Consider the following 26,312-nt stretch of genomic DNA (forward strand, 5'->3'; position numbering starts at 1 on the left):
TAATGCTGCTAAGAACATTTGCATGCAACTTTTTGTGATGATGTATCTTCACTTCTCTTCAATACTCAGGTGGAACTGTGGGGTTCTATAGTAGTTTATATTTAACTTTTGAGAATCTGTCAAACTGTATTCTAAAGTGGCTGCCATATTTTACGTTCCTACCAGCAATGTATGAGGGTTCCAATTTCTCACATCCACAGACTCTTACTGTCATCTGTCTTTTTGATGACAGTCATTTCAGTGGGTTGAAGTGGTATCTCAGTGTGGTTTTGATTTGCATTTCCCTGATGACTAATGGTGTTGAACATCTACCTGTTCATGTGCTTATTAGCCATTTGTGTGTATTCTTTGAGGAAGTGTCTATTCCAAATCCTTTGCCCATGTTTTGACTGTATTATCATCTTATTACTGGGTTACAAGAGTTCTTTGTAAATTCTGGATACAAATTCTTTATTAAATATGTGTTTCACACATTTTTCCCCATTCTGTTACTTGTTTTTTCATTTTCTTGATGTTGCCTCTTTAACTGTAAAAATCCTGAATTTTAATGAGGTCCATTTTATCCATTTTCCAGAAATAAATCCTTATATTTATAGTCAATTGATTTTTTTAAAAGATTTTATTTATTTAATTGAGAGAGAGTGAGTGAGTGGGGCAGGGAGAGAATCTGAAGCAGACTCTGCACTGAGCACAGAGTCGGACACAGGGCTCAAGCCCACAGCCGCGAGATCATGACCTGAGCCGAAACCAAGAGTCGGACACTTAACTGACTGAGCCACTCAGGCGCCCCTACAGTCAACTGATTTTTGACAAATGCAATTCACTGACAAAAAGATAGTCAGTTCAAAGATGGTGCAGGAACAACGGGATATCCACATGCCAAAAACAATGAACTTAGAAGGTCACTTCACACCATACACAGGAATTAATTCAAAATGGCTCATAGGCTTTAATATAAGAGATAAAACAATAAAACTCTCAGAAGAAAACAGGAAAGAGAAACTCAAGATCCTTGGTTAGGCAAAGATTTTTTCATTGATTCTTGAATTCTTGTCCTGATTAAACACAATACATGTACGTACATATATGTCTGTATGTGGTATGTGGGTATCGTGTAGGTAGGTAACTATATAGCCACTTTCAGTCAAAATGATAAACTATTTTACTGGGATTATTGACTAAAATTTGAATTATTGACGACATAAATATGCTGAAAACAATATGCAAGGGAAAAGCAGCGAGCCAGCCAGAACAGAAAATCCAGAGCTTGGCAGGTAGAATTCAAGACAAAACTGCGTAAACAGTAAATCAATCCCTTCTTCAAATACTATGCAACTACATTTCAGGCTCAGAAATGTTGATTACAGGAAGTCACTGAAGATTAAGAAGAGAATCTCCTCTAGAAGGATGAATCTCTACCAGCTCGGGAGATGCTGCATACTCTAAGGTTTGCAATAATTTCGTAACACTAACACGAAATTCTTAAAGCCGATCACTCTCAACATGTGCAGGAAGAAAGAAATTATTGTTGAAGACTCATAAACATAATTCATCAAGAGGAAAGTTTTAAATACAAAGCCTCACTTTAAAGTACTTTCTTCACAACACGTGCCCTGCTTAATACCCATCACCCATGTTGTGATGAGCACTGGGTGTTATACACAAGTAATGAATCGTTGAACACTACATCAAAAACTAATGGTGTACTATTGTTGGCTAACTGAACATAATATAAATAAATAAATAAATAAATAAATAAATAAATAAATAAATTTCCATTAAAAAAGGTAATCTCTTCTATTGAATTCTATGGATTGCACTTAAAATTGCCTTTTTAAAAAGATTTTATTTATTTATTTATTTGACAGAGAGAGAGAGAGACCACAAGCAGGGGAGGTGGCAGGCAGAGGGAGAGGGAGAAGCAGGCTCCCCACTGAGCAAGGAGCCCAATGCAGGGCTAGATCCGAGGACCCTGGGATCACGACCTGAGCTGAAGGCAGATGCTTAACCGACTGAGCCACCCAGGTGTGCCTGTCTTTTTTTTTTTTTTTAAGAGTTTATTTATTTATTTTTGAGAGAGAGAGCACATGCACGGTGGGGGGGGGGGGCAGAGGGAGAAATGGACTCCCTGCTGAGCAGGGAGCCCAATGTGGGACTTGATCCCAGGACCCTGGGATCATAACTGAGCCGAAGGCAGATGCTTAACCAACTGAGCCACCCACAGGCACCCACACTTAAAAATTGTTAATAACTAATTTCATAGTCAAATAAACACTTTCACCTTTACAAGGGATACACAAGAATATGGGCATAAATCTTGGCCACCTGTGTCCACTGTGAGTCAATCAGTGCTTTGTCTGTGTCTTTTCATGGCAGTTGACAGAGACTTTGCTAAAGCCTGCATCTTGATTTCCTCTATTTCAGAGCAATATTTATTTTCAAAATATATTTTCTAATATAACTAAAACTGCATTACTGCTTATTAACATTTTAATACATTTTCATTATTTTCAGGTACAACTGGTTACTTATATATCTAATTGTCCCTTTGAGGAAAAGTAACATGTCATTATACTTTTATCCCCTGTATGAGTGGTTTCTAAATCATTGGAGCCATTGGTCAACTGTTGGAACCCTGCCTTCCAGCATCTGACAAGGGTTTTAGGACACAGTAAATGCTTCATATGTTTTTATTGTAATAAAGTACATATCCATCTTTTAAATATTGTAGTTTTAAAATCACGTTTCCCTAGCCCCAAGGTCTAGTGGAAGAAAATATACAATGAAATCAACCAAATTACTAAAATAATATTCTAGGAGAGACATACAGGTTTATCATTATTGTGATGAAATGTGATTGTAATGAAAGCTAATTAATTTCTCAATGCCAAGAGCCAAGTGCTAACTTTTTCTTTCTTGTATACCTAGTAACACGATGTTCTCTCATTCTAAAGAGATACGCTCTCTCCTCTTAGATTAGAGCCTCTATCTAAATCTCTCAGACAATTTAAAAATCAGACTTTTAAAATCCTGGATGAAGTAGACTTAGTTGAGTGCAGACACATAGCAAGAAGAGCCCCAGATAAAGTTAGCCTTTTTTATCATAGCTATTGTTGCTAACATTTTCTAATAACTACTTCTTTCTTGAAAATAAATAGAAACAATTTACCAGCTCATCAGGATTTTACATGGATCTGAAAGAGGAATGCTAAGTCGTGAAATAAATGAAGACAGCCTTTTTCAACTTGTGGTTAAGAGGACACTGGCAAAGCACCTATACTGTGAAGTGTGCATATCAGATGAGTAAAATGGGTACTTTACAAACAAGTGAACTGAAAAACAATTCACAAATTCTTTTAAAATACTTTCCTTCTTGCCTAAGATACAACCTAGACTGGTTCTAAATAATTTTCTCAAATACTATCTGCAGTGATCTTTTCAGTTACAGCCCTCCAGCCCTTCAGCCACCTGGAAACATCCCATCCCACCTGGAGCCTTATCCTGCCCTGAGGGCCTGGGCCAGTGCAGTCCTCTATACTGGAGGAATTTTTAGAAGCCTCAGACTAGCAATTTATCTGCTCGATATCAGAGTGGCCATTCTGCTGATCCTGCTCTGATACTGTAACCTAGTTTCAGGCACTAAAATTTTATCTGGTTATTTGTAATCAAGCCTCTATCTTGAACCACTAGAAACTTGATCCTGGATTCTTCCATTGTGATCCTTAGTCCTACCTTGGGACCTTAGTATTCTAGTTGATGCAATACTCCCTGTAATGTTTTGTGGGCTGAGTTGAGAGCCCTACCCTGGAACTCCAGTCTTCTTGAGTTATGTCCCCAATACACGCCACTGGATAGCTAGGACGCAGACTTTCCTCATGTCTGGATTTCTACCTATTGCCCACTGTCAGACTCTTCTAGAGACAGGTCCTATGCTTGAGCTAAATTTCTTACTCTAACAGTAACTCAGGTAATACCACTGTTTTAAAATATTTCTATTCAAACAGTAAGTTTTAAATGCATCACTAAATATACATCTGCTGCTTGAAATTCCAAAAGAAAATATCCCATACCTGTCTGAATGAATCCTGATTTGTATCCATTAGTTGTGCCATTTTCCGGAGTCACAGTTGACGATACTGAAGAGTTTGGTTTCATGGAGTGGCAAGTAGCAGAGGATTGTCGGCTTCTACATTCTGGGAAGGAGTAAGATCGTATTATGGGAGGAGACCAATACTCTGTTAAAACAGGGGATAGGAACACAATCCATAAAACCTCTAAAATAAGCTGCTGCCCCTTAAGTGGCAACCACATTCCTTATCAGAGATTCCCCCTCCTCAAATTCTGATTCCAACAGAATGTTCGAGATGGTGAATTCACTTTGTCTTCCTAAGGTCAGATGTCATGTTTAGAAGGAAAAAAAAAAGATCAGAATTTTGTCCTTCGTTGATTAGTAACCAGGGGAAAAATTACTCATAACCAATATAATCATGCTAGCTTTATGGATAAGACTGAGGCTAAAATATGGGTAATTTATTTAAAAAAAACCAATAAGCTTTCAAATGCCAGTTAACCTCCTGTCAGGACTGATTTAAGTGTGGAATAGGAACCCAGAATCCATGTCGGCTGTCTTCAACATTCTCACCTCGACTTTAATTTATGTCCAAAAGCTGAAGCAAAGAAAAATTTATGGGTAGAAGAGAAAAATTAAAAATGCTCTAATTCTTAATATTCTTAGTTTTTATTAAAGGAAGTAGATACATAATATTCACGGTGATTTCTGATCATGCAACACCAAGCTTTATTTTAGGCCAATATTAATGGAGCTTTCCTGTAATACTTTAATAATATTTTGAACTGAGTCAGTTAGATAGCAAATACTATGACACCCTGTGGGGCTATATCTTCCAACTAAATTATACTACATGTTATACTGTATTAGGGTTTAAAGGTAGCATGTGAAAAAGAAATATAAATGGTTGCAAATGACAGTTAATTATAGAGGGTCTGTTAGAGAGTTTCCAAGTTTATCAGATATGTGCAAGGGCTGGAAGCAATGTTCTATAACCTTCATTGCTAGGACCTTCCATGAAGAGCTACTGTACTTTGGCCTAAAAGGATATCTCCACGTATTTATATTGATATTATATGTCTGCATATCTGCATGTCATTTCAAATGTAACCAAGAGTAATTACAGTGGAAGACTTAGAGGAAAATCTGCAGCTATAATTTAGATTTATTTTGCTATTTCTCATGGTTAGACCAAAATCTTGCACAGACCACAAATGAAAACATTAAAGACAATTATTATATCGCCTTTAATAATATTAATAATTAAGAAAAATCTCAGCGTCTATGTAACTGCTCAAAAAATAAGGATTAGATATTCCATTACATTAATGAATAAAATTTGTGGCAAATCCTATCAATCATATGAAGATGTGAGGTTTCAACTGGATTCAGTTCTATAAATAAGTTATTCTTAACTTAAACAAAACTCACCAACTTAATAGTGCATTTCCCCAGGTATTGTGAAGAAAGCATTATTTGTTCTAGTATATGTGTAATGAAAACAGAAAACTATATATTCATAACAATTACCAAAGAACCTAAATAAAGTAGAAAGAGCATCTAATCAGGAAAATGACATTTGGAGGTCCTCTTGAAATGACCGAAGAGCTGGAAAGAGTCTATCTGCACTCTACCCTCCAAAGAGACAAATACAAAGAGACATGCACTTTTCCCAGATAGTCTCTATTAAAAATAGAAAAAAGCTAGTCAAATAACCTGTCAGAGAGCTTTACATCTTTGGATAGCCTTCTGAACTTGGGATATTTATCTATATATACCTGAATTCTGAACCCTGTACTGGCCACTTGTTATTACTGTAATATCCCCCTTCCCTTCCCTTCCCTTCCCTTCCCTTCCCTTCCCTTCCCCTCCCCTCCCCTCCTGTCCCCTCCCAGAAGCTGGTGCTACCTTTCCAGCAGATAAGAGGTCCCTTCGACAGTACACCCTGGGAGCTTCTGACTAGGTAGTACTTTAAGTGCTTCTGCTTCTTTGGCTGGGTGGTGAGCTTCAAGTTAATATGGTTGGAAAATTCCGTGAAATACCGAAATCCTCTTTCTCCACAGCCGATACAGTTTCCAGAAAACCCTGAAAGAAAAAAAACCAAAGTTACTGATGAACTTGTAAATTGATACAATACTTTTACATACAAAAAGTATAGAAATATTCAGTCTTTTTGACCCAGTAATTTCTCAATTTCAAGGAAAAAAACCCAAATTTTTTAGCAAAGTTATTTATAAAGACTGACAGTAATTTAAATTCTGCTCTAAAAGGATAATGGTTAAGGAAACAGAGTGGATAGTATCATGTGATAGAGTTCATATGGTTGTCTTAAAAATATGAATAAGTTTGGGGCGCCTGGGTGGCTCAGTCGTGAAGCGTCTGCCTTCGGCTCAGGGCGTGATCCCGGTGTTCTGGGATTGAGCCCCACGTCAGGCTCCTCCGCTGGGAGCCTGGTTCTTCCTCTCCCATTCCCCGATTGTGTTCCCTCTCTCGCTGGCTGTCTCTCTCTCCATCAAATAAATAAAATCTTTAAAAAATATATGAATAAGTTTGATCCTCGAGATGTCCATTATTCCTTTCCCACACACTCCCTTCTTAAAGAATCTGCTGGCCCTGGTTCTCTACCCCATGCACTATGTGGACTTGCATTCATGGCCACAGCTGATTAGACTGTGCTAATATCTGACCCAGTCTGGGACAGTCAGAGTCTCCTGGAATCTTAAAATAAATACAAAAAGAATCAGTCAGATGGTACTAGGCCCTGGATTTGTAAGGTCTTATAAAATTGGAACCCAAGTTAGGGATACGTCCAACCGCCTGTCAGCTAGGGACGGGAGAGCACAAACTGAGAACTGTGAAGAGGAAGCGGGTCTGCAGATAGGAAATGTGGAGAGTGATGGGTAAACCCAGGCCCCGACAACTTTCCAGTTTCTATGAGATCGAGCTATACTTTCTCACATGAGTTCCCTGAGAGTCCCATTTCCTCTTTCTTCACCTCCCTGTACTCAAACTAGCTTATTATTCCTTTAGATCTAATATCCAAACATTTTTTGCTCAGATTATTATTCCAACAAAATAATACTTCCAGTGACCCGCTTAGATCAGGGGACACAGAAAGAAGAAGAAACGGAGAAGACCAAGAGGATGAGAGGCCATCCTTTGCTCAATTGGAAATCAACCCCCTAATACACAGAGGAAAGTTGCACAGAAAGNGTGTGAGTTCCTCTGTTGTGGCTGAGGAGGACACAACAAATGTACTGCATGTAGTGAACAAGGACAAAAAAAGCTGTAAATGAGAAAGGACATTCCAAACTCCAAAATCCAAACATACAATATATTTCTATATACATAACTTAAAATAAATTTACTGGAGTGCCTGGGTGGGTCAGTTGGTTAAGCATCTGCCTTCAGCTGAGGTGATGATCCCAGGGTCCTGGGATCCAGCCCCTCATGGCGCCCTCCGCTCAGCAGGGCTGCTTCTCCCTCTCCATCTGACCCTCCCCCCACTTGTACTCACGCGCTCTCTCTCAAATAAATAATCTTTTAAAAATAAGATAAAATACATTTACTGATAAAGTGATACACTCTTTTTAAACCCCAAAACTACCTGTTACATAATTAACAAAGATATAGACGGAAAGGAGAAAAAGGCCACCAGGATTAGAGACAGAATATTTCACAATGTATCAATCTCAGAATGCTGACAATCAAGTCCGAGCATTTAGAAATGGCAGTCCAATTTATTATTATTTATTCAGCAATTATTTATTGAGCATCTACCTATATGCCAGGCATTGTGTGAAACTGGAAAGACGGAAATAGTTGTAATTTCTGATCAGTTACATAAAATTAGTAATTCTATGTAATTAGTTTATCACTGTTACTTTACAGAATTATAAACATTAATATAATTTCATAAATTATTTAAAATACATTCAGAGATGGTTTGCATTAGAGAGCATTTGGCTATCTGTCCAATACCTTAGAGCTACAGGCCAAAAAAAAAAAAAAAAGTTGTCAGGAGCTGCCTACTTCACCAAGTTCTCAAGCCATCCAACCATCTATCTCTCCATGCATCCATGCATCTAGCCAACAAATCCATCCATCCATCCAACAAATACTTGTACTCCATCATGTGCTAGGCACTATTTCAGGTACCAGGTTTCCAGCACGGAACAAAGCAGACAAAACCACCACTTCCATGTAACTTACACTGTGGTATGACCATCATGCCTTGATGGAAGAGTGCCCGGTTTGCAAGACGGATGTAGCACCCAAACACAGTAAAATGATATAAGAACACTTCAGCAAAAATAATCAGAGACAGTGCTCCCCAACAGATCCTAGTAGATCTACTGGATAGATCTAAGTAGTTCACAAAAGATTAGTGTGAGAATTAGAATTAACAAACTACTGAGGTGAGGTTTTGTCTTTTATCTTTTGTTTTGCCTGTTCTCTGAGGTGAAAAGCAAGAGAGCATAAGGAGAAAGAAAAGCAAACCAACTGGATAGTCTTCAAAGAACAGAAATGGCACATTAATGATAAGAATAGTATCAAAGAGATAGAATCCTACAGCTCATTTTTTAAAAACTCTGTATGGCCTCAGTATTAACCTTGGTTCAAGAGACATTTTATTTGCTCGAAGTTCTTATTTTCATCCTCAGAAAAAATAGCGCTTCTTACAGCCAAATTACCTTTCTAGTTTCTTCGTCAATCAAGTCTTCCAATTGTATGGTAGATTTGGGACACATGAATGAACTGCCACTGAAGATATATGTAAATAAATAAAATCTTTTAAATTATATATATATATATATATATATATAATTTAAAAGATTTTATTTATTTACTTGAGAGAGAGAGGGAGACCACAAAGGGAGAGGGAGAGGGAGAAGCAGACTCCCCGCTGAGCAGAGAGCCCATTGCAGGACTCGATCCCAGGATCCTGGGATCATGAGCTGAGCCAAAGGCAGATGCTTAACTGATTGAGCCACCCAGGTGCCCCTGGATCAATATCTTTTTAAATCAATTCCCCCACAGTCTTTTGAATCTGCATAATTTATAAAAAAGTTAGACAAATTGATATTGGAGTCTACCGTGATTCTAGTATATTTGAAGCTTAAAATTTTTCCCACTATATCTTAATGCATACTAAAATAATCTATCACAATAAGAGTGTTGGAGGGATATTAACTTTTAGACAACAGAGATTGAACATATAAAAATCTCAACCATGTACTTATCTAAGAGAAAACTTCAACCATTTTGTTGCACTACACTTTCAATTTGGAAAGTGGTTAACAAAAAATTATGTCCATTCACAAGGCTAGAGAAAGTAAGCAAAATTCCATTTCTATAAGGGCAATAATAAATACAACAGAGTGGCAGAATAACTGCCATGTAAAGAACAAGTGTTCTGTTCTAGGCGCTATGCTGGATGGGTGCCTTATAAACATCATCATTTAATCTTTACAACCCTGCAAGGTAGGCATCATTGGCCTCTTTCTATAGATGAGGAATCTGAAGTTCTGAAAGTACTAAGTGGTAAATCTGGCATTTTAATCTCAGTTCCAATACCCGATACCCATGGTTTTTGATCTCATATACCTGATTACCTATAATTATGAAATCTATTATTCTGATAGTGTTTGTTGTGTCCTTTCTATGATATATTGTGGGATTCCTCTAGTCATGAAGAATCATTGAACAAGAAGGCATCATGAGAGATTTTTCTGTGTTTGTGGTCAGAGCCACATGTTAACTATTCCATTTGATGACACTCTGATGCTTTTATTTTTTTTAAGTTTATCTATGTATTTATTTTTAGTAATCTCTACACCCAGCATGGGGCTCAAACACACGACCCTGAGATCAAGAGTTGCGTGTTCTTCCAAATGAGCCAGCAAGGCACCCTGACCCTACGATGCTTTTAAAATGCTAAAAGGAAGTTTCCCAAAACTGTTATAACACAAGCCAACTAGGTTACTAGTTCTATGTCTTATCATTTTTGTGTCCCCACATCACAGCCTAGCATGGCTTTTGTCACACAGTACATTTGGAACACATAGTGTTGGATAAATGAGTGAACAACTGAAGACTTGGAAACTTCTTCGCTACTGTAGTTCAATGTATAAACTTTACCATTAGGCTTCCATGTTAAACCATCTATTCAAAATCATTAAAAGAAAAGAAAATTAGCATCTTTTTTATGAAAGCCTTATGGAAATCACTTCTTTGCCTATGAGCCAAAAGAAAGCTTTGAATTATAATGTAAGGAACCTTTATAAAGCATGGGCAAGGTTACTTTCTGACTCAAGATACTGATGTATGTATTCCCTAAACATTCTGATAATACTGTATAACTAGGAAAAATGCACCAAACTAAACAAGCACAGCTTAGAACCAATACAATTCTTGAATTCTTTGCCCTCTTCTCTTTTTCATTTTTATTGTTATTTGCGCCAAAAGCATCTATCTGATGGCATCTATAGTAAGAGAAATTCTGAGAAACTAAAGAAACTCCAGAGAAACAGAGCAGCAAAGAAAGCAACAAATCTCATGTGACATCTTATCTTCTTAATTATTAAAATTGATTAAAAAATAAGTCCACTCCTTATTTCCCATGATGTAAGGAAGCTAGGTTGTGAAAAAAGCACAGATTCAAAGTGAGACCAGAGAGCAAAACAATTCTGAGATACAGTTATACATTTTACATCATATGTCTATTCCTAGTTATTTTGGTTGAACTCATGCTAAATATAAAATGAGAATGACATCAATCAAGCGTAGTTAGGAATACTGGGTGGTATGGAGAAACTATCAATAACTTACAGAGTGATAATCCACAGTTGAATAATTGAGAGTTGACTTAACATCAAGTCCAAATCAATGACTCTATGAAGAGTGAATCCTACTTTACTTTACAAAATATTAATTTTTTAAAAATATTTTTTTAATTTATTTGAGAGAGAGACCATGAGAGAGGGCGCACAAGCATGGGGGAGGGGCAGAGGGAGAGGGAGAAGCAGACTCCCCGCTGAGCAGGGAGCCTGATGCGGGACTCAATCCCAGGACCCTGGGATCATGACCTAAACTGAAGGAAGACGCTTAACCGACTGAGCCACCCAGGCACCCCCAAAGTATTAATTTTTGATAAATCTCATGCCATCTTTTAAGCCTGGTTTTAAAAGGTCTCTTCAAGGTGGATGTTTTGAGAATGAAAAAAAAATAAAAGGTAATTTTTAAGAAGTTACTAAAAGAAAAAAATGTTTCACACTTGAGTTAAACTACTGAATTCCCAACTAATTCTGTGGTTTTTTTTAAAGAAAATTCTGTGATAATTTAAAATAAACTTGTAGTTTAACTCCTTCATTTAGAAGGAATTTTTTTTTAAAGATTTTATTTTATTTATTTATTTATTTATTTATTTATTTATTTATTTATTTGACAGACAGAGACAACCAGTGAGAGAGGGAACACAAGCACAGGGAGTGGGAGAGGAAGAAGCAGGCTCCCAGAGGAGGAGCCTGATGTGGGGCTCGATCCCAGAACACCGGGATCACGCCCTGAGCTGAAAGCAGATGCTTAACGATTGAGCCACCCAGGCGCCCCTCAGAAGGAATTTTATAAGTGTGGAACACTCACCTAAAAGTGCATTTTTCCCGTGATCATCTGGTAGAAATCGCTTGTCTACAGCACACACTAGGATGTGTTCAGGAAGATTGGGAGACTTGGCCCCCACCAGGAGGAATCCTGCTGGGATGTCGATTTGTTCCATACACAGAGATACCAAACGTAAATCCTTTCCAGCTTGACAAAAACCTAAAAACCGGTAAAAAAGGACACAGTGAAATATTTAGAAAGGTTCTATCTTCTTATCGCCCATTTGGAGCAGATTTACCTGTGGGAATCACTATTAAGGACTAAATTTAAAGTCCAAAATACTCCAATCAGAAGCCAAATCTACCTTATGTGCCCCTCTGAGTGGAGCTGAAAAGACAAAAAAGGAGGTATTTCTAATGGGTTCAGCCAACATTGATGACTTTATAGTATCTGATCCACAAGTAAGCAAATGATAAATATACACAGCAAAGTTGGAAAACTGTATGTAATTTTTATGTGCATATAATACAGTATTTTTATACTTTCAATGTAAGTTCACTTCTAAATGGTGACTGTCATAGAAGAAGGAGGCTTTCCATGCCACACAGGAAGAGACTGTACCTCTGAGTTTGGTGGCTCATACGTGAATGGCCAGAACTAGAACCCAGAACTGTGAGGACAATCTTCACAGGCTACAACATGACAAAACCTTACATAACCACTTTGTGTACCATATTACACTAATTCATTAGTTCATCATTAAAAATCACTTGTAACAGATGCTGCCCTAGGTCAGGGGATAAAGTTGAACAAATATACCTTCCTCTAAGAGCTCACATTATAGTAATTGAAAGAATGTATAAGGAACCAATAATCACAAAACAATATTACAGAGGATAGGTATTTTCTGCTGCAAAGTACCTACTTCACATCTTCTGGGAGATAATCAGACCTCCCTGAACTCTAATCAGGTGATTCCCCCTGGAGAATTGTGATATTCTAGACTGGCTGGAGCTGGCACCTGGTCCCAGCTGGCCACTATAATATCCTGCCTTTCCCGCCATCGTTGATTAGTCAGAGGCACCTGACACAAACTAGGCCAATCAAAGCCTTTTCTCTAGGAATTCTGAACATGGAGCCAGAGCATGGCTTAGTTTGGTTGTGGCAGCTCAGTCCTTTGCCTTGTGCAAGAAGTCTGTCAGCACTGTCAGCAGACAGGAGGTTCAGGGGGAATGTTCTGGCAGTGTGTGGGCCCCTGAAATCCAGCGTATGTGCCTTTCCCATGGTTTGACCGTGAAACATTTTGCTTAGGAATTCTCCAAATAACTTCTTCATTCTACCTAAAGCTAATCTCAGTTGGGTTGGGTTTCACTTGCAACCAAAAGAGGGTGAATAAAAGTATGATACACACTATTTCAGAGAGTTGTGGAAGATAAAGGATGGACATATAACTGTCTGCACACAAACCTGAGGAGACCATCATCATCGCCCAATACAAAGTAGGGAATAACCATGCTAAATTCTTCCAGTATCAATTCATAGTATGATGTTAACCAAATGCCAACAAACAATGGGATGCAATCAGTTAGTATATAAGAAATAGTAAGAAAACAACATCCAAACATTGTGTGAAGCTGTAGTGTACATAAATCTGCTATATGGTTCGGCTCATCAAATCTCCAAAGCAAACATAATGGAATTGGAAGAAGTCAACAGAAGAAAGACTAAAATGATAAAACAATGGGTTCAACCATTTTAAGCTTACTGGTCCCCTTTCAACACAAAAAACTTCCCAAATTTAATTTTAGTGTTTGTGAATTGAGAAAAACAATAGCAGAATGTTATTGTGAATTCTTTAACAGTTTTGAATGAATCTATATGTTATTATTCACAATATCATCTATATGTACTTGAAAAATAGTCATTTATACATGTGAGTCATATTATTTATTTGGTTTACAAACATTTTTGGGGGGAAACTATCGAGACATAAAACCTCTAAAAAATATTCTGCTGCCCTCCTCTCATTTAAGGGACAGGACTTAGGCTTGAAGGTGGGAAATGCTGCTGCTGCTGATGATGATATCGATGGCAGAAAAACATATGGAGCACTTAACATAATCGAGGTATAGTGCTAACCACTGTATAGATTATCTTTAATCCTCTCAACGACTACCAACTCCTTTCCAAAGATGGAGAAATCGAGGCTCAGGAAGGTTAGGGAACTTGTCTAAGGTTATGTAATGAGTTCAGTAATGTCAGGGATATAAGACATGGGAAGTTTACCATATAACAACAGACAAAAAGTATACTACTCGACTTGGCAAAAGAAAAGCTAAGAACAATTATAATCCAGATCTAAAACCATGCGAGGTGAACACAGACATTTAACCAAAGTCTAAAATGTTAAATCTAGGAAGCATTTTAAAGTCCTGAAAGAAGCACTAATTTCTTTAATCAAAGGAATTATTAGTTTGTGTAGACAGTAAACTTAGAAACATATTTCCCATAAGAAATAGCACCTTCATCATGTCTTATTCCAAAAGGCAGATCATAGATCTTCCCAAAAGGTATAGATAAATTCAGTGATAAGAGGTTCATGATTACCTATTGATGAAAAACAGGATGCTTGGGGAGTTGTCTTTGTCAATAAGAAGTAGTAATACAACCTTTCAACAGCTTTGACTCACACCACATTAGAAAGAATGGACTAGATGAAATGATGAATCTGTACCAATTTGCAAATTATTTTAAGCTTTTTAGAACATCAGAGCTAGACAGAACCTCAAGAACATCTGATACAGCATCTCCCAACAGGTACGTTATCAAACTCCCAGGGATTTATAAAGGTATTCCATGATTCTTGGAATTATAAGTCAAACTCAAATAAATACCATTACTAGTTTCTAAAGACTAATAAATAATCATTCTAATATTCTAGTTTTAAAACAGAATGTTCTGAGGGCCTTCTCTGCTACACATGTAGGGACAGTGGAAACCAGTTGAATAAACTCAGGATTCACTTGTTTGAACCCCATATCAGTGTGTAGCTTTGATTTTCACACAGTTGTTTTTATTATCAGCCATATGTATTGATATGGAGCTTAATATATACTTGTAATACACTGTTGGATAATGATGGGAGCAATGATTATGTAAATGAGCACAGTCATTTTACAAATGTGTCTAAAGATGCTCTTGCTAGAAATGAAAGTTAGATTCAATCCCAACCCCACTCATCAAATTATAAAATTATATAAAATGCACCAATATGTTTCTAGGACACCAAAAAAAAAAAAAAAAAGCAATGTCAAGGTAAAATTTAGTGATGATAATCCAATTTGTAAGAGGGAAAAGCCGACCTCATTCTGCAAGCAGCAGAAATTTTTTAGTAGCAGAAATTCTGCAAGCAGCAGCCTGAATCCTTTTCATCATATAGAGCAAAAATGCAAAAATTATAAAAATATACGAGTATACCCTTGGAATCCTAAAATATAAAAATTCCAAAATTTGGGTATTAAAAGCAGATTTTGACTTTTTTTTTGATGCTGGAAAATATTTAAATACACTTAGCCCCCGAAGAGCTATAATATTTTATTTTTGAATTTGTCAATGAAATATGCTTTTTCTTACACATCCAATTTTAAATAAATTAAGTAGCAATTACTGAATAATTAAATGTAGATAATTTTTTCTCATATGCATGAATAAGATCAAAGAGTATATTAACATACTGGTCTAAAATAAATACTTTCTACTTAAAATCAATTCTTTGTCACTACATTACAATGTAGTGACAGAATCAGGTTTTAAATTCCCAAGGAGTTCAAAAGACTACATATTACTATAAAAGAAATTTGTGAGTCAAAGATTGGGTAACACTAATCTATTTAGTACATAAACGAGGACACTAGGGCCCATAAAGGTTAAGAAGATGGTCCAAGTTCAAATACTCAGGGACTGGAAAAGGGGGAACTAACACCCATCTTGACTCTAAATTGACGCTCCCTCATCACTGACGTTAACATCTCTCTGACTCATGTAATGCTTCACCTTCCCTTGGGCTGATGTAGGACACTCTCCTATTGTTTCTTCCTTGCCTTTTTTTTTTTTTTTTTTTTTGCTGAGTGCTACTACCCAACTTCCCAGGCTGAATCCCAGGGGCACTTTCCACGCCATGGTCTATCAGCACCCACCTACTTCATACTTGCTGATGAATCCTTAAAATTCATGGTTTTTCTGATGAGATTTCTAAAAGCAATACATTGCAGCAAAGGGAGATCAAGGGGGAAAGTACAATTTTGGTTCTGGGCTTAACAGATGTAGAGTGAAGAGGACATAGTGGGGAGAACATCTGAAAAAAAGCAGGATTTTCTACGGAAGAAAGATGATTTCACAGTGATTTCTGTGGCAAGAAGAGAAATACAGTCTGCTCAAATTAAGTACAAATAGTTTTCAGTATTCCAGTCTTTCAGGGTTTTCCCACTTATGACTGGAGGACACCTAGAGGTCAAAAGTAATAATTATTGAACAATGATTGGATTCTAGGAGAAGCATTTTTCTACTACTCTCCTCCTTAAAAAAATTTTAAGGGGTGCTTATGACAATGAAAAGAGAAAATGCCCTATTTTATGCTTTAAAAAAAGCCATAATGATGAGAGTCTGTAAAAGGGGCACAAGAAACAACTGAAGGTGCTTCCAATGTCCAGAACTAGAACAATCTGAGGGAAAAACTGAAGTAGTACTGGATTATAACTCAACATAAAATAAATATCCAGGAGTGCATAATGATATAAATGACTGAACAAACTGATAAGTGGGGTGGGGGAAAGAGAGAATACGCATGGACAATTTTGAATAATGTATGCAGATACTCTGCCCTCAAGCAGGTGGAGCATAATTCCCCATTCCTTAAGTGTAGGCTGAGCCTGAGCGAAGTGACTTTCTTCCACAGTACGGAAAGTGGGGGAAAGAATGGAGATAACGCTACCTCCGCCAGGTGATCTAGGTCAACACCAACAGTCATAAACCGTGCTGATAGAATGTCCCCTTGCTATAATATGATGAAAACGGCACTTTACCTTTGTGATCTTCCTTCCCCAAACCCATAACCCCAGTCTAATCAGGAGAAAAACATCAGACAAACTCCAGTAGAGGGTTACCTACAATATTCCTTACCAATAATTCCTAAAACTGTCAGAGTCATCAGAAACACGGAAAGTCTGAGAAACTGTCATAACCCAGAGGAGCCTAAGGAGACATGATGACTAACTAATTTAGTATCCTGGTGAGCTTTTGGAACAGAAAAAGGATATTAGGTAAAAACTAAGGAACACAAATAAACTATGAACTTTAATTATTATTAAAATTAATAATAGGGGCACCTGGGTGGCTCAGCCGGTTAGGAATCTGCCTTGGGCTCAGGTCATGGGATCAAGTCCTGCCTTGGGCTCCTTGCTCAGCGGGGGAGTCTTCTTCTCCCTCATCCTCTGCCCCTCCCCCCTGCTTGTGGGCTCTCTCTCTCACTCAAATAAATAAATACAAACTTTAAAAAATATTAGCAATAATGTAAGATGTCAACAATAGGAGAAACTGCAGGGAAATACTCTATACTATTTTCTAACTTTTCTTTAAACCTAAAACTTTTCTTAAAAAATAAAGTCTATTTTTACAATGCCCTATTTTATCTTCTTGCCTCCATGTTACTCGCCAACACAAGCCACTCCGCCAATTCAATTAAGAGGAAAGAGAATAGGAGGGAAAGAGAAGGCAAGGCTGAGTCCAGCAACAGGGTCAGGAAGAAATCGATCCAAGGCCAGAAACAGTTGCAAAATCAAGAAAAAGTTCTTAAGTTTAGTTTGTAATTATTCTGAGAAGACACTCACCCGGCAAGGGTCTGGCCTTTTGCTGTGATACCTTTTTAACTGCTTCCTCTAAACCCTCATTCTTGGGATTCAGATCAGCTAATTATATACAAAATATATTATCAGGGATCCCCAAATAAGAAAAAACATCATGCAAAGAGCAACGTTTAGGTTTTTTTTAAGATTGAAAATAAGCTCTGTGTGTCTGTAAAGAAGAGTGGGCAGCTAAAGAATCTATGAAATGCGATTATATTTGAAGGTCTGTAGGAGCCAAATATTTGGTGCAGCAGGTAGTTCTAGTCTCTAGAAATATGTCAGATTACTACTATAATAAAGATCAATTATTCATCTCAAGTAAAACCTCGAACAAAATGAAAAGAAACCTTATTACTCCCCTGTAGGGTAATTTTGAATCACATCTGAACTAATCCTGAAAGAAACAATCTTTCTTTTAGCGGCTTCTGGAAGACCTGGGGAAGAGTGCCCTAAGGAAGGATCTAAGCCTGTTTACTGTATGCAGGGAAAGAAAGATAAGTTATCGACGTGGGCACACGAATAACAATTGATTTGACAAACTTGCCCCTAAGTGGCTTCATTCTTTGAGAGCAATACTGAAATGCCGCCTTAACCCCAAGACCTTTGCAGCAAATTATTTTAATTAAGAAAAGGAATAATGGTAGAGGGCCCTTCTTTGTAAACTTCATCTGCATTTCCTTAAGAAAATAGCCAAGGTTTTCACTTCACAGAACCAGATTTGCATTCTCCAATTATCTCCAACTTGAAGGTTACAGAGTAATCTAAGCGGGGGGGAGGGGAACGTTTACTGAAACAGCTGTCAACACAAACTAAAGTAATCAAAGCAGTATTTGGAGGCCTCAGATTTGGTTGCCCTTCACCTCTTTAGACAATCAACCGCCTCGCAGCAGGGTGGGAACCTACACTATTCCAATAATTTACATAAGAAATTAGCAGCCGAAATTTACATCTGAATGGTAACCCCCAGAAGCCCATCAGGTATTAAGTATCTGCTTATCTAAATTGCCTCTAAAAATAGCTTTCCCTTCCTTTAAGTTTTAGGTAAATAACAGGATTTCCCATGAAGGGAAGGTGGTATGCTAAGACAAGTCCTGGCATTATATGGCCCAAATTCACCGTCATTTCTATAAGATAAATTTCAGGACTGCTCTGTCTTGGAGTGAGAGGGCTCTTGGAACTACCCTAGAATAAGCCAAATTAAAAGGGCTATGGACAAACTTTACACTACCAAATTATAACTTATGCTTTTTGTTTTCAACAACCACCTTCAGGTGAATTAAAAGGGGAAAAATATGGATATGTAATTAATTATAAGAAACCAAAGTAGCTGAGGTAGGAATCTACGTGTAGGACTAGTGTTTTCGGGTTGTTTTGGAATGTGAATTTATGCTTGGGTGGGATCTTTGTTTTTCCCCCAGGAAAATTGCACCTCCAAGTCTCATCCTTCATCTCTAAAATTAACTATTACCCTTCCCTTACACTTCACATAACTGCCACACAGTAAGAGTAGTGTTCTTATGTTTTAAAGTTCAAGAAATAGTTGCTATCCGTTAGATCGCAGTGTTTCTATCTGGGTGTGCGCTAAACAGCTTTCTACACCTGATTGTTAGTAGTAAGTGTCAACGTCCCAAAAGGCAAACTAAAAACATATTCAGAGCATAGGAAAAACAGGGGAGCCCCTCCCCTATTTTTGGTATAAAATTTGATGCTTCAAAACTATCCCCTAAAGCTTTTACTCTGATTCTATTTAATTCTTACATACAACAAGATTCTCAATGACAATCCAACAATATTTTAAGCACAATTTCAATGTCTGGTTGTTAACTGTTAAGTATGACTTGACTGATTAAGTAAAAGGCACAAAAATGGATATAAAACAGCTAAGTGGAAACCCAATCTGGTCACCTTCTACACAAACATAAGCTTAAAGGCCTATATTACCAACAATAATGAGTAAATTGATATATATTATATTAAATCTGGGCAAAAGAAACCAAATACATGTGGAAGAAAATTTATAAGGAATGATGTCCTACAGGCAGGCCAAACAGACTTATAGTGAATGAGGTGTAGATAAGCTACTCAGACTAAGGATTTTGAGCTTTTTATAATTTATCAGATTCTTTTGAGAAGGAAAGAAAAGAAAGGTGAGGAGAGAAGAGAGGAGAGGAGATGAGAGGATGGGANNGAAAGAGAGAAAAGAAAAGAAAAAGTCAAGAGATAATCAAACTTTCAAGCAATGCACACTCATTTATCTGGATTTGCACATTTGAATCGCTAGTTTACCCCAGACTATTTGCACTCCAAGCTTGGTAGGGAGAATGTCCTGGAATCTTACCCCTCTCCTCCTAGCTCCTCAGCCTCAAGATTTGCATGTATTGTAATCACCCCGGGGTCCAAGCAGGTCTGGGTGTAAAAGCTGTACTTTGGCTAATATGGATAAAGTAGAATCCACATACTAATTAGACTGGAATAGCCAGAAAACAGCACATACACGAAATACTGAGAATGTTTTATATTTGGATTTCCTTTTTAAAGTGTTGGTTGAAGCCTTAGTGGAAAAGGAGGTTGACAAAATAAATAAAATGGGGTTATCAAAATATGTACATTTTTATCTTCTACAAGTAACACTACACTGTATGACTTCAAAATAAATGGAAAAGGTAAAGATAAAATCTCTGATATATCCATTATTGTTTTTGAGGGTGCAACAGAAAGAAGTAGGAAGACAGGACACTTTGAAAGTTCCTAAAATAGTAGTATCCTTGCAGGAAAAACCCTAATCTGGGCCTAGGCTTGCTTTTGCCACATATCATCTCAGAGAAGTCCTTCAACTGCTGTGAATCTCACTTTCTTCATCGAGAAGATAGAATGATAGTACCTGTCTTTCTTATAGACACCTGCCGTGAAGTCATAGGAGATAATGTCAGTGCGAGCATAATAATTCCTCATTCCTTTCTGTAATTACTGGTTTCCAGCCCTGAGCACACATGCAGTGATTGGAAACTAGCCAGACAATAAAGAGGGATCGGGAAAAAACAAAAATGAAACCCACCATCTGTAGTGCAAGACCCTTCCGGGGCAGGTTTTTGTGAATAGGGAATTGGTGGGCTATTTGAATCAGACATTTCTTCATCATCTTCATCATCTTCCATTTCATTAACTGTTAGATTGTTAGAAAAATCCAGGCTTCCATTTTGAGTGTAGCGGTGTACCAAATCTTTATCCAGATCCTCCACCTTGGGTTTTACATCTGGGTGAACAAATAAATCACAGCTAAGTTAATAAAAAGATGCTTATGGAAAAATAACCAAAAGAAGAATTCATAGTTCTGAAAGATATCAGAGGATAGGGAGACGAGCAATATCTAACATTTAATCAATTTACTTCAGAGGTCCCCAGATTTGGAATTTCTACTTCTTTTAAAAGGAGTCTAGAAATGTGTAGGGTTGAGAAACTTACCTGCAGATGAGAAAGGATGCTGGTCAGGGTCCAAGTACAGCTGAGAAAAAATTGGCCGTGGTACCACACTACTACATCTGAGAGAGGCTTCTATGGAGTTGTGGAGAGCTTCCTCAAATTGAGCAGATTTCAGTTGCCCAGCATATGAATTCCCCATGGTCTACACCACCCCCCACAAAGAGAAAGAGGAAGAAAGGAAAAAATTGATATAATTAGAGGACTCTATGTCTGCAAAGTACACGAAGGGCTGATATAAACTACACCCATATATCTTGTTAAGATTCATACATGAACTTTACCTATATTTCTTAAGACAATTTCTATCAGTTATCTGTTAACATCACTTTTGCCTTCTGTCTTTATAATCCAAACCCATTTAAAAAAGACCCGTTAGAGGATCTTATACCTGAGAATCAAACAGTAATAAATGCTTTAAGGTTCTCCAACCAGTAAATCAAGATTGACCTGTCAATTGTGAAGCCGAACATGGTGATAATGGGGCCACACCTCCTCCTTAAAACTAGTGGATTACCATAACCCTATACCAACTCTATCAGTGCTTTTAGAGTAAACCTCTAGTTACTTCTCTCTCTACCTTCTTACCCTTGCACATTGGGGAGAGATGCTTCTCTGGCGAAAAAAATGAAAGCTTTGTGATAATATATTTAATTGACAAATTCGTGAAAGAAAGATTTGAGCCTTTTAAACCCAAAGAACTCATTCATGTATTATTAGTATTTATTTTTTTTAAAAGTGTTTTTTTTTTCTTAATCTGAATCACAATCTCATTTGGGACTCTTTAGGAAAGTATAATGTAGGAAGTTCTAAAGTCATGGCCTTTACTTCTCATAGCTAATACTTGTATAGTTCTTGCTAGTTACAAAAATCTCCATGTATATCACTAATAACTACAATTCATGAGGTGCTAACTATTGGCTACACCAACAATTCTCAAAGTGTGGTCTGAGGTCACCAAGAGGTGACCTTTCTGGGGTCCATGAGGTCAAAACTCTTTTCAAACTTATTACTAGGATAGTATTTGCCTTTTTTACTCTCAGTCTCTCATATGTGTATGGTAGAATTTTCCAGAGGCTGCAGGATGTATGATACTGCAACATGCTGAATGTGGAAGCAGACAGACCATGCTTCTTGCTAACTGGCATAGCACAAACTTACTGTCAGGTTTCTCAGACTTATATGCTTGAGCTCCATAGGAGATTTTGGTGGCTCTGAGCTGCCTCTGTATAGCAAAGAAGGCCGTTTACATGATTCCTGGAAGCAGTGATTAGTATTCAGAGATTTCCGTCAAAGTAGCTGAGTTTATCAAATCTTTGTTAACGATACTTATGATTTGGAGGAAAAGCTGAAATTCTATTTTGGCAAACTCTTCTCAAAATAGGTAATAAGAAACTAAATGCCATACATTTAAATTAGTAGGTTCCTCTTTATAAGGAAAAGAAATTTTGTAACTATATGAGGCGATGGTTAACTAAACTTATTGTAGCAACCATTTTACAGCATATACCGAATCATCATATTGTACACCTAAAACTTACACAATGTTATATGTCAATCTTATCTCTATAAAACTAGAAGAAATAAATTACTAGGTTTCTTTCAGTTACCAGCTTTCTTTCTTATAAAAAGTACATACCCAAAAGTGTATGTATGATACTCAAAACTATAAGCAGAAGAAAAATCAACAAGGTCTGTCAAATAAAGTTCTCCTGAAATACTAAGTTTTTGCCCAAGTTTCTAAGACTCCCCATTAGTACAACTATAAACAATTTTAATTTTCTAAAGCTCAAAACAATTTATTTTTCGATAGAATCACATGTGATCAAAACAGGGTGGGGTTGCAGGACAAATACGCTGTGTCAGCAGTTTACGCATGTAAGTCAAAATTCAATAGCCATTTCACCTCCTTTCTTCTTCGTAGAAGGGAGAAAACTACCAGCAAAGTCAACCATGGGATTTCTTAACCCTGGAGAACAATGGAATAACTTCAAAGGTGGCCCTTTAGCCTTTCTCCAGAGCACCAAATGCCTGAAAATCTTGCCTCTTCTTAACTATACCTGCTCAACAAGTTATCTTCCTTTTATCATTGAAAACCTTGAGGACTATATTCTCTAAGAGATCTTTTTAGTTTAATAAAGAAATGCCCAGTTGTGCATGGAAGACATAATCTCAATCTCCTCGATTTATAGTTTAAGGAGCAATATAACAGATACATATATGCAGGGCAAATAAATGTTGTGCTGAATAAAAATATTAAACCAGGCGTGCCTGGGTGGCTGTCGTTAAGCGTCTGCCTTCGGCTCAGGTCATGATCCCAGTGTCCTGGGATTGAGCCCCACATCGGGTTCCCTGCTCAGCGGGGAGTCTGCTTCTCCTTCTCCCTCTGCCCTTCCCCCACCCCCCCACTGTGTCCCCTCTCTCGCTGTGTCTCTCTGTCAAATAAATAAGATCTTTTTAAAAAAATATTAAACCAACATAAAAAAGGGTGATCAAGTTTCACCATCATAGAAGATACACATAATCCAACAAGAGCACTAGCAATATTCAGATGAAGACAAAGAGAAGTACCCATGAAACAGCTGGAAGAGTGAAAGGAAGTGACTGAATATCCAGATGAAAACATAACCGAACACTTTTTTAAATGATAACAATAATGTGAAGAGTTATAAAACTGACCCTAGACTTCTTTAGTGCTGAGTATGGAGTTCTTCCCTTTATTAGTTCAAGTTCAGTGTTACCCAATTTCCAGTTCAATGCTACCGAAAGAAAGCTAGAGTTCAAGGAAGAAGCATTGTTAGTGCAATGTATTCTTAATATCATATGCTATAATATTTAGAGTCCCTGAAACTGTTGGCATTATCTACCTAAACTACCAGTGTTCCTTTCCTCTGAATCTCAAAGATCCCCCAGTGCCTGAGATGGCGTAACATTCCACTGGAAGTCAATGTGAATAAATCCAACTTCAGGTCAGAAAACAGAGAACTACTTGGAATTTTCAGAATCAGTTGTTGAATCAAACACAATAAGAAAACAAACTTGCAATTTCTACATACACATGCGTAACTTATGTATCTGGCTTACATTAAGGACTACGGACCTCTGAGATGCTGATAGACACTCTTGTGATGTTAAAGAAATCTCTAAGAAAGACATGGTACACAATATGGGCTCTTTCTGCACCACTAATTCTTCTTTTTTTTTTTTAAGATTTTATTTATTTGAGACAGAGAGAGCACACGGAGAGAAAGGGAGAAGTAGGGTCCCTGCCGAGCAGGGAGCCCGATGTGAGGCTCCATCCCAGGACCCAGAGATAATGACCTAAGCCCAAAACAGATGCCTAACTGACTGAGCCACCCTGGCACCCTCAATGATTCTTTTTGAGAGAAAGGGGTGGGGAGTGGCAGAGGGAGAGAGAGCATCTTAAGCAGGCTCCACACTCAGCAGCACGGAGCACGATGCGGGGCTCTATCTCATCACCCGGACATCACGACCTGAGCCGAAATCAAGAGTTGGATGCTTAGCTGCCCCATGCACCACTAATTAATTGTTCAAAATGCAAGTGGGATCAAGTACAAACCACCACACCATTGTGGTTTGGTGTTTTTATGCTCTAGGGTTTCCCCTTTTCTACAGAAAAATAAAAGGCCTGGAGTAGAACAGTTAGCTTCCATCACTGGTGGGTTTAGGAATAGGGACTGAAAAAGTAAGGAAAAGGGTAGCCTGGGAAATAGGTACCTGCTAATGGCTCCATGGCCTCTTCCAAATTCTCCTTTTTCTGTTGAAAAGGAAAAGGAGAAGCAATACAATTTGAGGGAGACTACTTCTTGATCTGTAATGTTTTTATTTCCCTTTTGTCAAATGTTTCATGGTTAATAGTTACTGTATTATTAATACAGTAATTACTCTTGCAGTAGTTGCGAAGTACACAGGACAGAGGAAGAAAATTTTCCTTTAACTTGCTCCCCAAAGACTTACTACAATTAAAGCATTAGATAAGGGGCGCCTGGGTGGCTCAGTCAGTTAAGCATCTGCCTTTGGCTCAGGTCATGATCTCAGGGTCCTGGGATCAAGGGTCGGGCTCCCTGATCAGCGGGGAGTCTGCTTCTCCCTCTTCCTCTGTCCCTCCTCACAGTTCATGCTCTTTCTCACCCTCTCTCTCTCAAATAAATAAATATAAAATCTTTTTTAAAAAATAAAGCATTACATAAGATTTCAGAATACATATTCTTGTTTTTTAAATGTTAGCTTTAAGTTATGCGTGAAGCACATATCACAATGATAGGCATCTAACAGGCGGGCGATAGACTACCAGTTGGTGCTATCGTTATTACTACTACTGGTGGTGGTGGTCCTTGTTGTCATCGTCAAGAAATGTGAAAGGAAACATTCTTCTTTGGACAATGACAATACTAGTAACATGGACAGCTTGCTAACTGCCAGGTAAGTACTCTATTGCCTCCATTTTTAAGAGAGCTGAAGCCTAGAGAATTTAAGGAACTTGCCCAAGTTGAAACAAAAAGGAGACAGCAAAGACGAGTAGAATCCAACCAGTCTGGCTATAGCAACAGCTCTCTTAAGCTATCTTAATCACTGAGACCATTCAGGTGTTTAAACACCTACAAAAATAACCTAATTGGATAAATGGATACTCTATAAAATATTACTAAATTGCCAAGGCAAATGAAACAAAACGAAATGAAACAAAACGAAACCAAAGCAACCCAAAGAAGATTTTTTTGTTTGCTGATTTGTCCTTGTCTCTATATGTCACGGCTGCAAGGTAAGGCTGAAAAAGGAGTTCTAGCTAAAGATATGGGGCTAATAGGCACAAAGTCAAGCAACAATTTTAAAAAGTCAAAACAAAATAAAACTACCCCTCCCCTCAATAAAAAGACCCCAAAACTTACTGTATTAGATGAAAGGGAAAGATAAACAAAAGGCAAATTATTTAACAAAGAATAACTAAATATACACATACAGGGGAGAAAGCATAGGCTGGCCCTTAGACTCCAAAGCATCTGATGGATGGGCTGCAGTCTCCTGATTTTGAGAACTCTCTTGTTCATACCCTTTTTCTCCCCATTGCTTCCAACTTTGGAAGACTAGGTCATGTTTCATTAATCCATTATGTGGCAAGTCTAGAAATCAAAAACATTCTTATCAACTCCCTAAAATATTAGGAATAGTTTATATAACTTAGTTTCCTCCAATATTTTCCCCTGTCTGAAAAAGTTTTATTTTCTATTAAGGACAAGAGAAAG

At 37.6% G+C, this 26,312-nt stretch overlaps 1 protein-coding gene across 1 annotated transcript in view; it reads right to left on the bottom strand.

Moving 5' to 3' along the window:
* The window catches only part of GREB1L (GREB1 like retinoic acid receptor coactivator), a 144,591-nt gene that overhangs the window by 110,123 nt on the left and 8,156 nt on the right, over nt 1-26,312 (bottom strand). Inside the window, exons 2-6 of the mRNA XM_040632672.1 lie at nt 21,034-21,193; nt 20,627-20,824; nt 11,714-11,890; nt 5,978-6,154; nt 4,071-4,193 (exon numbers count right to left, since the gene is read on the bottom strand). Coding sequence (XP_040488606.1) covers nt 4,071-4,193; nt 5,978-6,154; nt 11,714-11,890; nt 20,627-20,824; nt 21,034-21,190 — 832 coding nt within the window. The 5' untranslated portion in view covers nt 21,191-21,193. The remainder of the gene's footprint in view (nt 1-4,070; nt 4,194-5,977; nt 6,155-11,713; nt 11,891-20,626; nt 20,825-21,033; nt 21,194-26,312) is intronic.

This window comes from Ursus maritimus, unplaced genomic scaffold (assembly GCF_017311325.1).
Source record: "Ursus maritimus isolate PB19 unplaced genomic scaffold, ASM1731132v1 scaffold_18, whole genome shotgun sequence".
In the NCBI taxonomy this organism is placed as follows: domain Eukaryota; kingdom Metazoa; phylum Chordata; class Mammalia; order Carnivora; family Ursidae; genus Ursus; species Ursus maritimus.